General features: G+C 33.9%; 3 protein-coding genes across 4 annotated transcripts; 2 read left to right on the top strand and 1 right to left on the bottom strand.

The window, feature by feature from the left end:
• The first annotated feature begins 5,937 nt into the window (after positions 1 to 5,937).
• Positions 5,938 to 7,866, top strand: LOC104792842 (putative acetyltransferase At3g50280). Its single transcript, XM_010519082.3, has one exon. The coding sequence runs from the start codon at positions 6,102 to 6,104 to the stop codon at positions 7,731 to 7,733; it is 1,632 nt and encodes a 543-aa protein (XP_010517384.2). The 5' UTR covers positions 5,938 to 6,101; the 3' UTR covers positions 7,734 to 7,866.
• On the bottom strand, positions 6,191 to 8,640 carry LOC104792840 (uncharacterized). Its single transcript, XM_087453911.1, has one exon. It carries the CDS (start codon positions 8,430 to 8,432, stop codon positions 8,055 to 8,057), a length of 378 nt encoding a protein of 125 aa, XP_087310037.1. The 5' UTR covers positions 8,433 to 8,640; the 3' UTR covers positions 6,191 to 8,054.
• A 1,159-nt stretch (positions 8,641 to 9,799) lies between these two features.
• Positions 9,800 to 13,041, top strand: LOC104792839 (peroxisomal nicotinamide adenine dinucleotide carrier). 2 transcript variants are annotated; one of them, XM_010519078.3, is made up of 12 exons: positions 9,851 to 10,316; positions 10,417 to 10,507; positions 10,596 to 10,673; positions 10,826 to 10,900; positions 11,043 to 11,173; positions 11,412 to 11,465; positions 11,591 to 11,645; positions 11,771 to 11,881; positions 12,048 to 12,116; positions 12,210 to 12,311; positions 12,405 to 12,528; positions 12,618 to 13,041. In XM_010519078.3, exons 2-12 carry the CDS (start codon positions 10,427 to 10,429, stop codon positions 12,809 to 12,811), a joined length of 1,074 nt encoding a protein of 357 aa, XP_010517380.1. In that variant the 5' UTR covers positions 9,851 to 10,316; positions 10,417 to 10,426; the 3' UTR covers positions 12,812 to 13,041. The 2 variants fall into 2 exon arrangements, with proteins under 2 accessions (XP_010517381.1, XP_010517380.1); XM_010519079.3 differs by lacking the exon at positions 11,412 to 11,465 and having other exon boundaries at positions 9,800 to 10,316.
• Positions 13,042 to 13,313: the final 272 nt, after the last annotated feature.

Genomic DNA, 13,313 nt, shown 5'->3' with positions numbered 1-13,313 from the left:
GAAATTTCTTTTAAATTACGCTGATGAATGAACATAGCTCGAAAAACGGAATTTGGAAAAGAAATCAAAAGAATGGGATATTTTTTATTTAAGCTGATATAATTTGATGGACAAGGAAGAATAAAATGAATATGACGAACACTGCCTTGGTTCAAAGTATGTTACATGCATTTAGTTTACGGTACATGAACCAACCTTATATGCTACTTATAATAATTATACCAAATAGTATATGCACCAACGAGCGTCTTGTCAAAGGTTTGACTTATGTTTGTGATAATGTATAAATTATACGAGAATACGAAATTCCTGTTTTTAATATGGGAATTATATGATGTTAGTCATGCGTGAGACAAATCAAGGCCGCACAAAATTGTGCCATTTGAAAGAGTCATCCCCACATCCGATTGTGCGTGGGTGGGTGCACGCATAGAATGCGAGTTTTAAAATTAAATATAGGCCAATACTGTCATGTTAAAATTTGTCTACATCTTGTATATGATCTCTATGCAAATAAAGCATCATGACTTTCTAATTTCCTTGATTACTGATGTTAAATTCGAATTATACAGCTAGATGTCAATATATAAGCCACAGTTGATTTGGTGGATTGAAACTTATCTTATCCACTGAAGACTTCTTTAAAAAAACTACAATTAACAATGTTGATGTAAAGACTTATATGTGTGTTTTTACGTTTGTAGCACAAATCCAAATCAAAATGTATAGATTATTATTTATTTATTTTCAATCATAAAATACAATTTATGTATACAATGCTGCATTGTTTCTGACTCTTAGAAATTATCAAGCAAAAAAAAAAATGTACTATCAAAATAATATAATGCAAATTTTATTGTATAATTAATTAATATTATTTTTCCTAATTGTTGACAACAAGTATTTTATTATTAACGCATTGATTCTTTTGTTTCATTCATTATGCACTAACAGTGTTTGTTTTGTATAAGAATCTGAAATTATTATATTAAGAAAATTTTAGAACTTAAAAAAGAAAGAGTATCGCATCCTGTCTGAAGTAAAACACGATCTGGTCCAATACAAGACAAGAGTACAACACCGGACAGTAGTGGACGACGAGACATATCGAGAAAGTCTCTTTTATATCTTTCATTTTCTTCTTTTTTTTTCAGAGAATTTTTTTGTTGGACGAATAGTAATTGGTTCAAAGCATTAGAACAAAACATCATTTCTTGCTTTCGTACGTGTTTATATGTAATACTTTTTAGATATGAGAATTGAATACAATTTGTTCACAACTTTTTAAAAGACTGACGTGAACAAAATATGAAAACTAGAATCATTCAATGGATTTTGATGTGATCAGAACAAATAAGATGATGAAGAAGAATAACTTCTCCGGTTGGAAAGGACAACATATTTTTTGCCAACAATTAGAAAGGACTTTTAAATAATAAAATAACGAAAGTTTTTTTTCAAAATAAAAGTATATAAAACTAAAATAGCTGAATAAAATATAACTGTTGTTCGAAAGCGGCGTCCTTCGAAATAGGTAGATAGCCAAGTGTGCCTTTTCTGTTTTATTATTATGTACCAAACAAAAATTGTCAAAATGGACTGCACAAACCACACAATAGCCGTAGTTTTGGGATGAGCTTTTTCATCCCTTTCGATCATTTCCAAAATTATCTTCAAATTTTGTAGCTGCTTTACAACTAATTGTTGAGTAAAACAAAACAAAATCCTCCTACGTTTCGTTTTCTATTTTTTTTTTGTTTTTATTCCATATTATTCATACTCTCACGCACCACAACCATATTATCTTTCTTTTTCAATAAAGAACCAAAAATAGGTTAATAGTTAGCGATTCATCACTAATTATATAAATTCCTAGATTATGATCAACCATATGAATTTCAAATCCTTAAAGCTCGATCAAGTACCTAACGCAACCTTATCTTTTGTATCGGCCATTGTAAGTATCCATCATACCAAGCCTCAAGCTTACTATCTTGACTTTGAGACCTAAACTTAAAATAATTGATATAGACCAGCGTATAAAGTGACATAAATATCTAAATTAAGTAAAACTGGCAGCAAATGCTGATTTGTAATTTCATACATGGATTGATAATATGTTATCGCATACAAGAAACTATAATGGAATACAAAAAAAAGGACATTTGATCCGGAATATTAATTTGTTCACTACAAATAATAAATAATATAAACATTTATATAATAATTAAAACCGTCAGAATATTATGGATCGAAGGTTCTCATGCTGGCTGGTTCTAAACTGTCAAAATGGGTCGCGTGAATCCACTTGTTATTTATAATTAATCAATCAGTTTATATCCTTATCATCTATTTACAATTGGTTGCCAAAAAAAAAAAAAAACCCATCTATTTACAATTTTATTTTACTTGATGCCACACGTTTTCGTAGAGCATATCTTACTTTGATTATTGATGTTCAATACAAAAAATACATTCGTACAAGCTTCGGTTGTCAACCTGTCATACACGTGGTTGATCTCAAAGCTTCGAAATAATCTAGCGATAAAAGTATTGATCTAACACACTAAAATGTATAGTATTTAATTATAATCATACTTTTGATAACCAACTAAATGATATTTAGATTCATAATTCCGGAAATTATTTTAAAAGTGTTTCAAGGACGAGTTGTGATAACAAAAACATATTGTCAAGGCCACGCACATATATACTAACATAATACCTAATAATTTTTGTAAATGTAGCCTATGTCACGTTTTGAATTCGTATATTATTACAGTCTTAGCCAAAATTGTCACTATAGCGAAAGATCCAAGTAAAGATATTTATCAGGATAGAGGAAAAAAGTATTTGAGGTATATATATCTCAAAATGATATCAAGAAAGATATATCTAATATGGGGTGTCAATAAATATCATAAATAAAGAAATAAAATGGGCCGTCAAATAATCCTCAAGAACGTTCCGAGTCAAAACATTACTAGAGTAGTACATAACTGTTTTGTCTCGGAACGTTCTTGACGATTATTTGACGCCCCATTTTACTCAACTAAACTCAAGTAGCGTAGGTATCCGTCCGATGAAAATGTGTAAACGGCCGAGTTCCAATCCAACGGTTACAGAGAAACGTAATGCTTCAGCTTCTGTTTCTGCATCGTACCAGATCTCACTTCAAGTAGCAGTTTATGTTAATAATAAATTAATAATATAAAAACCTCAGGACGCCGACAAAACCGAAAATGACGGTTAACGAGAATCTTCGTGTGATAATTGCCGAAACCGACACTTTATGTCAAAGTTAGCTCAAACATAAGCTATGATTAGGATTTTGTAATTTTCACATTAGTTTAGTTAATAAAATAAAGACATTTGAAGTGTTGTGACAGTGGCCAGAGCAGTTGGTACTAGACTGTATCAGTTGAATATGAGATTCTCACGCCGACTTTTATCGGGATTTTAGGAATGACAACCCATTAACAGAGAGTGGTTTAAAGTGTTTTAAATTAAACACACTTGCTAATTATCTCAAATTTTATGTAGTTCAGTGACTTGAATGATGTTTAATCTTTATTTATTTATTTATTTTTGTATCAAATCATCATATAAGACAAATGCTACAAGAAGTGCACTACAAGTCTTCTTTGGTTCACATACCCCATGCAAATCTCTCGGAATCCGAAGGACGTAGTTTTTAGAAGTCTGTTTAATCTTATACAGATAAAATCTTTTGGATTTTGAGAATCTTAGTTCTCATACGGTCAAGATTCATGCAATTTCTATCTTACTATTACCTCAAATACACCAAACCAGATTTTGTTAGATAGTGATCAAATGTCGCTACATATATCACATACATATGGGATATATATCTTATCATAATTTGTTTAATCATCAATAAATATTTCCTTTTTGCTTAACCGAAGAAAGAAGAATCATATATAGACCAAACCGTACCCACATATTTTCAACGTAATTGAAGCCACTTCCAAACAAAATTCTAGACCAAGCTTTTAAAAACGCAACTTCCTTTGAAGGGCAACAACGACGTACGTACAATCAATCGAAACAAAACATACATTAATTTGCTGCTTTATTGTTTTTTTTTTCCCTTTCGTACAAGGGTTTTAATTCTCACCACATGCCGATTTTTCGTAACCGGCCACGAACGTAACGTTTTTATAAATGTAGAACACGTTATATATATATCGTTGTCTTTAACAATCGTCAGGGACGCAGTTAAGTCCAAATAGATGACTCGTCCGCTACATGTTGATCCGACCATGAATACTGACTTGTGCATGAGTGCATGTATGCCATGTAAGAAACGGAACCGTGTGTGTTCACGCCACGTGGATTCACTAGTCTCGAGGGTTTGAAATAAACTTGGGGATTTCACATGAATATTTGTGAACTTCAACGAAAACTTCTTTCTCCAGATATTCTCTTTGATATGAAGAGATACATTAACCGAACAATAATAACAACTCGCTATGACTATATAGTCTATAGATTAAATTTCCAAAATACGTCTCTCGTCACTTATACAGATCCTTTTGTCCATTGGATTATTGAGATTTATGGATATCTCTCTTGAAACTAGTGTTTTAAACTTTTTAAAGCATGTTCATGAAACAAAAACAACACAGTGTTAAATGGAGTAATAATGTAATATACTTTCTGCAGACAATATAATGCAGAGATTAGCTTAATATTTATTTTTCCCCTATTTTCCAACAATATTATGATTTTGGTTGTTTGATTATGTTTTCAATATTATATGTTTCGACTTCAGAGTTTTTGTTGTTGTTTGTTTGTTCTTTCTCACCTTTTCGAAAAAAAAACAGAACCTTATTTCTGGTTTGTGATTATTTTGAAGATGATATATAAAAATATTTGTAGGTAAATGATGCCTAAAGCATAGAAAAATTGTTGCCCAATGATTTTTTTTCTATAGACATAAGATTATACAAGTATTATGAAATATATTAAACATATTATAAGAATTTAAAGTGTTTGGAGAAAAAAAAGAGTACTAAAAAAAATCCAAAACCTCTATGGCAATATTGCATAGTAATGTTTTTTTTTTCCTCATTTTTTTTTTCCTCAGCATAGTAATGTTTTTGATATATTTTTGGTCAAAGTGTGTTTATAAGTAATGTGTTATTTTTAACTTAATAACTAAAATCTAAATATAAAACAAATAAAAGTAAGAGATAATATTATTAGCCCGATACACCCACATTGTTTTAAAGAATTCGGCGGATTCTCCGAGACAAAAATAAAAAAAGGACAATTGAGATTGAGAGGTAGAAGACAGTTCAGACATAAACACTAAAAATTGATGCCTCTAAAATTACAAAGAAAATCTGCTTCACCAGCTTCCGGTCTGGGCCTCATTGGTGCAGAGACATTCAACTCACATCAGAGAGTCTTAAAAAGAGAAACGCACGTCAGAAATATTGTTTATAGAGATATTATTCTTTCTGTTTCATAAAAATACTTTTAGAGTTAATTTATTTATTTTTAACAGTGAATAAATAGGGAATAAATTCATATTGATCTTATCATTAAAATTTAGTAGATTTTATGACATAATGATATACCTTCTTATATATATAATCTTAAGAAATTATTAATTAGTAGACTTGAAAAATGTCCACACAATATTTTCTTATGGAATGAAATAATATAAATAAATATGATTTACTAAATTATCATTAAATTTGTTTGAAAATTATTGCTTAAAATCTAGTATTGATCATTACAAATTGAAGAATACAGAGTACATATAACCAAAATTGAATGATGGTCCATCATCTTATCTCTTTACCATTCAAATTTTTTTCCTTTTTACTCTGAAATTGTTTACAAAGTGTGTGTACTCTAATCCACCCTTTAAACTGCTAGTATTTGTTTCATGTTTACAGTTACACAACACCCAATCTAAACAAACAAAAAAACAAAAGATCAAATTATACCTAGACATAAAATTTCACAAATAAGGAAACACTTTTCCAAAGTACAAGTTGAGCAAAGTCTCCCTATTTTAAGATAGGCAATATAACAAAACAAAAAAAAAAGATAAATAAAGACAAGTAATGCTACATCATCATCATCTGATTCATGAACCTCTTCTCTTCTCTCATCCTCACACTATAAATACCTCATCTCTTAATCTCACACTCTCATCCATCACACACACGCACAAAACTGTGAGAGCAGCTAATAAGCTAAGCTTACCAAAACAGAACAGCAACCAAATCAAAACCAAAAAGAAACAAAAAATGCCTTGTTTAGAGAACTCTGTAACGATAATCTCAAGAAGCAGAGTCTTCCCTGATCAAAAGTCAACGCTCGTTGACCTCAAGCTCTCCGTCTCCGATCTCCCTATGCTCTCTTGCCACTACATCCAAAAAGGCTGTCTCTTCACGCGCCCCCACGTCCCGCCGCACGCGCTTCTCGCTCACCTCAAACACTCTCTCTCCCTCACTCTCTCCCACTTCCCTCCTCTCGCCGGACGCCTCTCAACCTCCTCCTCCGGCCACGTTTTCCTCACCTGCAATGACGCCGGCGCAGATTTCGTCTCCGCCGAAGCTAAATCAGTCTACGTCAGCGACGTTCTCGCCGGAATCGACGTTCCCGACGTGGTCAAAGAGTTTTTCACCTACGACAGAGCCGTCAGCTACGAGGGACATAACAGACCTATCCTCGCCGTTCAGGTGACGGAGCTCATCGACGGCGTTTTCATCGGATGCTCCGTTAACCATGCCGTCACCGACGGAACCTCGCTCTGGAACTTCATCAACACCTTCGCGGAGATGTCTAGAGGTGTCGAGAATGTGACACGTCAGCCTGATTTTACGCGGGAGTCTGTGCTAATCTCACCGGCTGTGCTCAAAGTTCCTCACGGTGGTCCTAAGGTGACGTTCGACGAGAACGCACCGTTGCGCGAGCGGATTTTTAGTTTTAGTAAAGAATCGATTCAGGAGCTTAAAGCTGCGGTGAACAAGAAGAAGTGGTTGACGGTTGATAACGGCGAAATAGACGGCGTCGAGTTGTTAGGGAAGCAAAGCAACGATAAACTTAACGGAAAAGAAAACGGTAAATTAACGGAAATGTTGGAGAGTTTGTTCGGTAGAAACGACGCCGTTTCTAAAACCGTCGAGATCTCGTCGTTTCAGTCTCTGTGCGCTTTGCTGTGGCGTGCGATCACCCGCGCGAGGAAGCATCCGAGTTCTAAAACGACGACGTTTCGTATGGCTGTGAACTGTCGCCACCGTTTGAATCCTAAGATGAACCCAGAGTATTTCGGAAACGCGATTCAGAGCGTTCCGACGTTCGCGACGGCGGGAGAGGTTTTGTCTCGCGATCTTAGATGGTGCGCAGATCAGCTTAAGCAGAGCGTGGCGGCTCATCAGGACGGGAGGATTCGAAGCGTTGTGGCGGATTGGGAAGCGAATCCAAGGTGTTTTCCTCTTGGGAATGCCGACGGAGCTTCGGTTACGATGGGGAGCTCGCCGAGGTTTCCGATGTACGATAACGATTTCGGTTGGGGAAGACCCGTGGCGGTTAGAAGCGGACGGTCGAATAAGTTCGACGGAAAGATTTCGGCTTTTCCGGGGAGGGAAGGAAACGGGACTGTTGATTTAGAGGTTGTTTTATCGCCGGAGACTATGGCTGGGATTGAATCTGACGGCGAGTTTATGCGATACGTGACTAAAAATTATTAACGGAGTTTATCGAATAATAACGTTAACGGGTTTGTCTCTGTTTTTTTTTTTCTTCTTCTTAAAAAACTTAACGCTTGTAATATTATTGTAACTTTGTAAGTTGACCCCTAAAAAAATGTTTACGTTTGCTACATTACACTCTTGCGATTACATGAAACACACGAACTGCTGCATTCATCAAACATGGAATAGAAGCTACACTTAGTTATAAACCATGAACACCAAAAGAATCACACAAGCACTTACTAAAATGTAATTCATATATTTGTATACTTTTTTTATTGTTTTTATGCAAACATAACGTTAGAAACATTATTATTATTAACCAGTCTCGAGGCCAAGATACACTTCAAGATAACCAACAGTAACGATATTTCCACTGGTATCCAAATTCTCAAGTTTGACCTTACGATAGACATTAGTATTTGTCTTCATGGGCAAGGCTGTGTTTGCTCTCCCAATGAAAAACCCGTCTGTGTCAGTTGAATTTACGCTGAACAGCTCTAAATTGAGAAACGATGCAGCCCTGTGTTGAGGAAGATGCAGAACCTCACGGAACTCAGGATCTGCGTTAGTTGTCACAATCTTTGTTTGGCATGAATATTCTTCGTTTGTCCAAGCTCTCACCTTGTAGTTGTATTCCTTCTCACCCCCGTCGCCAATCCCTGATGCTCCTACTACCATTACAAATAAGTCCATTTTTTTGTTTTGTTTCTTGATTTTTCTCTACACACAAGAAATATATAATGTGTTTGAATATACATTGCTTTCAGATTATTCTTTAGACTATAAAAGCTCTACTTAGATGAATCCTCTTATTATTGATTATGTGATTAGTTTGCTATTTAGAGAACTACTTAACCAAAAGTTATCATAACATCTCTTTATAATAAGATTAAAATATTTAAGACTTTGAGAATTATTTCTTCTCCTTTATCCACATAAGCAATGTTATATCTATTTTTCTTGCATCAAAAATTATTATATTAAATATTTATTCATTGCATATTTATTACTTATAATTAATAATGGTAATCAATAAATAAAAAATTAATTAAGTAAAATTAATTAAATTATAAAATAGTAAAACAAGAATATAATTTTTTTTAGTAAATAAGAAATATAATAACTATATAAAAATGAATTAAGTAACATAAATGAGAATTTCAAAATAATTAAAAATAATAATATGAATTTGTTTTAGTAATGATGTTATTATTCAAATTTTAACCAAAAAATGATCATATTCCAAAATTTAGAATGGTAATGAGTTTTACAATGAAAGTAAGATTAATGCATGGTGGAGTAAATTTTTTTTTTATGAAATTATACTTATGGTGGAGTAAGATTTTGTATTTATAAAATTTTAAACATAAAAAGAAAATTGAAGTGAAACATTAGTTTCTAAGAAACATATATTACAAAGATTTATTATTAAATTATACTTAAGAAAAATAAAAGATTAATTACTCAACTCAATTTAAAAGTTTTGATCTAAAAAGAAGACATTGTAAGGGTCACAATTTTTTTTGGAAAAAACTATGAAAAATAATCTTGAAAAAATAATACATCTAAAAAATATTTAAAAAAATAATCCCTCATATTGGCTCTCAAGAACAGATCTTTTTTTGTTGTCAAAAAAATAAAAATAAATAAAAGATATTTAACTAAAAGTTGTCATAACATCTCTTTATAATAAGATTAAAAATATTTAAGAATTTGAAAGTTATATCTTAGAAATAATGATTATATTAATTATTTTTGATTTTCGTATCTGTTACAAAATAAATGATGTGGAAGTGTGCACTTAAAATTAAATTTATTTTTAAATGTATTGATGTGTAAGCATGCTAATTAGATTAATAAACCATAGAATGCTATAATAAACTCAACATCTCTCTTGAAAACTAAAGATAAATATACACATTTTAAATGTGAGACTTTATGGGCAATCTAATTAATCAATAAACTCATTAAAAACAAAATGTGATTACAACAAACTGTCAAGAGATGTTACTTTTGGATCATGGCCCAACACTTAGATGGGCTTTGAGTCTGTGAATGGAGCTTCTTGTCTAAGTAGAAACTACATACATCTGTATTTCTTCTAGTTTCCTACAGAAAAGCATACTATGCAAAACCGGATCATACCATATCCAGCCAAACTTGTGAAAGTTTAGACCGACCACGGAACAAAATACATTAGTCGGAAGAATATATCATTTCATTAATCATCATATGCGAAGCGCTTCTCTCCTACCATCATAATCGACCAAACACGCAATTCAAGAAAAGAGCTTATCCAAACCAAACGACGTTGAGAGGGTACGGCAACGTAATAACACTCAAGTAACAGGGGTATATCAGTCAATTACAATCATCAGACCACTCCTCAACGTCAACTTGCGTGTTTTCTTTTTCCTTCGAATGAACACATCTGGGAGGATATGGAGAAGAAGCTTCACCTACATAACATAAACCATTAACAACAACAGTATCTTAAAGCATCTGTGATTCTTCTCCGTTTCGTCGCTTAATACTAGCGACGATTTCAATCCTTATCCTATAATTGAAACCAGGAAGGTAATTCTAGATTTAGCAATTGGAATTAGCGATTTCGATTTTTTTTTTTTTTTTTTTTTTTTTGGGGTTGGTTTGGCTTATAATTTGTTGTGTGGAATAGAGGAATCATCATGTCGGATGCTTTGATTAATGGATTGGCTGGAGCTGGTGGTGGGATCATTGCTCAGCTTCTCACTTATCCTCTTCAAACTGTACGATTCTTTCGCTTTTTTTGTTTCTTCTTTTCCTAATTCTTCTTCATTTCGTCTTTGTTTGAAACGGTTGTTGTCGTTGAATTAGGTAAATACGCGCCAGCAAACGGAGCGGGATCTGAAGAGGGAGAAGAGGAAACTTGGAACTATCGAACATATGTGTCAGGTTTTTGTTTTTGCTATCACTCTCCAATTTCAGGATAAGAGATTGACTATGAGTATTTTGCGATTGTTTATGAGTCTTTAGAGTAGAACGTAAAGTGGAATCGTAGTTTATGCCTTATGTCATGTTCTTGAATTGGTTTCATTGTATGGAAGGTTGTCAAACAAGAGGGATGGGAGCGATTATACGGTGGTTTGGCGCCGTCTCTCGCTGGAACGGCTGCGTCACAGGTATAATAATTTCTCTCAACTTGTGGAGGAGATTTTTGTATTTATCTCAGCATTTTGTGGTTTCAAGTTTAGAATGTAGGAATGTTTATAATCCTTCTGTAAGCCTTTTGAGTTCTTTAATCACTCCTTTTGGATGAGACAGGGTGTATACTACTACTTCTACCAAGTGTTTCGGAATCAAGCTGAAGCTGCAGCTCTTGCTAGAAGTAAGAAAGGGTTGGGTGACGGATCAGTTGGGATGTTCTCTTCACTTTTAGTAGCAGCCTTCGCTGGGTAAAACTGCTACTATCCTTTATGTGAATTTTTTCTATAAACTATTCTGATTACAATGCGGATTTTCATTAGTTAGCAATGCAATACATAATTTTGATTTTATTAGTTTTGATTCAAAATAGCTCTTAGGTGATTCAGTTCGTTCTCATACTCTTCACATTGGCTGTCTGAAGTGTAGGCTATGAGTGAAGGCTCGCCATGGTCACATTGCTAATGCTTTCATCTTATGCTCTTATAGTGTTGCTTGTTTAATGGAGCCTTCTAGGTGGATGGTCTTAATTTTTACTGTCAGGTCCTACAGCCACAGCTGTTTTGTATTTTGATTGTGAACTTTCGTGGCATGTATAGTTCATTAATGTAAATTTTTATCCTATTACTTCGGTTGTCTCATGTGAATTTAACACTTTCTCTGTGCAGATCGGTTAATGTTCTTATGACGAATCCAATTTGGGTGATTGTTACACGCATGCAGGTATACACCACCATGAAGTGCTGCTCTAGGCTGCCCAGTCAATTTCTCTGTATTTTAACTCCATTTTTCTTCGGTCCGTGGTAGTTATAATCCTGATTCTTCTTGAATACTTGTATACAATGCAGACCCACAGAAAAATGACAAAAGATCAAACAGCTGCCTCCGAGTCGTCACCTTCTTCTGATGAACAAGCTCTGGTTGCAGTTGAGCCGCGTCCATATGGAACCTTTAATACGGTATGAGGCAGCGTCCTGTATTTACAATCCATGGCTAGGGTCTATTGGTTATTTATGTGTCAAATCAGGCTTCAGCTGATTGCAATATAAGATGGAAACTTATTTAAAACTGTATAAACCTCTCAATTAAGATAGTTTCTGCGATATATGTTGAATAATGTCTCAGATTCGAGAGGTTTACGATGAAGCTGGAGTGACTGGCTTCTGGAAAGGTGTAATTCCAACATTGATCATGGTACATGACCTTATGATTTTAAAGCTTCTCTTATATCGTTTGTCTAGGTGCATCTTATTGATAGTTAGATGTGTCTGTATTTTTAACCCACAGGTAAGTAATCCATCAATGCAATTTATGTTGTACGAGACAATGTTAACCAAGCTGAAGAAAAAGCGTGCATTGAAGGGTAGCAACAACGTTACCGCTTTGGAGGTTCATACTCTACCATTTTTGCATTTGTTTCTTTTGAATAAAATGTTTACTTGCTCTCCAACTTCCCATGACTGTTGTTTCTGTTTTTCATAGACATTTCTTCTGGGAGCTGTGGCTAAACTCGGAGCTACAGTCACAACTTATCCTCTTTTAGTTGTAAAGTCGCGACTTCAAGCCAAACAGGTCACAACAGGGGACAAAAGACACCAATACAAAGGTTATATCCCTCTTTTAAATAATAGAAGATCATTAAAACTCATCTCTCAATCAAAGCTAAAGAGTTGTTATGTTGGTTTTGAATCGCAGGAACGTTGGATGCAATCCTGAAAATGATTCGATACGAAGGGCTTTACGGGTTTTACAAAGGGATGAGCACAAAGATTGTGCAAAGCGTATTAGCGGCTGCGGTTCTGTTCATGATCAAGGAAGAGCTTGTGAAGGGAGCTAAGTTGTTGCTCTCAAACGCAACCTCTAGCAAAATCAAATCCAAGCCTTCTTGAATTAAAAAAACGCTATCACCAACTAGCATTTTTAGATATAAGATTGAAATAAATAAAAATAGATCAAATCTCCAATAGTTTCTTGATTAAATTATAACACTATTGGGATTGTCGTGCATTTCCATAATGATTGCAATTGATTATTGTATTTTCTGCAAGATTACTGGATTGGACGGTTTAATACCTTTTACGTTTCGTAGTAATGAAATCTCTCAATAAAATTTGGCAAATTTGTTGTATTATATTGTTTGGTGATTTTTCAACAAAATCATCAAAATGTAATCCACACATGACCAGGGTTAAAGAAATCTACAGCATTTAAGTTAAAACCAATGTTTTCAAAACCGGACCGGATCGAACCACGTTAACCCGCGAACCGGCAACATATCCAGGTTGGGGTTAATATCAAAATCCAAAGAAATTTGAACCGGTAAAAAAACATATCAACGCCAAAAACCCAAAAACCGGTGAACCATTAAACCGGATAAAATCGGGTTCTAAC

The sequence above is a fragment of the Camelina sativa genome, chromosome 6, assembly GCF_030686135.1.
Source record: "Camelina sativa cultivar CO46 ecotype springtype chromosome 6, ASM3068613v1".
NCBI lineage: Eukaryota > Viridiplantae > Streptophyta > Magnoliopsida > Brassicales > Brassicaceae > Camelina > Camelina sativa.
This window is presented reverse-complemented; position numbering and strand designations above follow the sequence as displayed.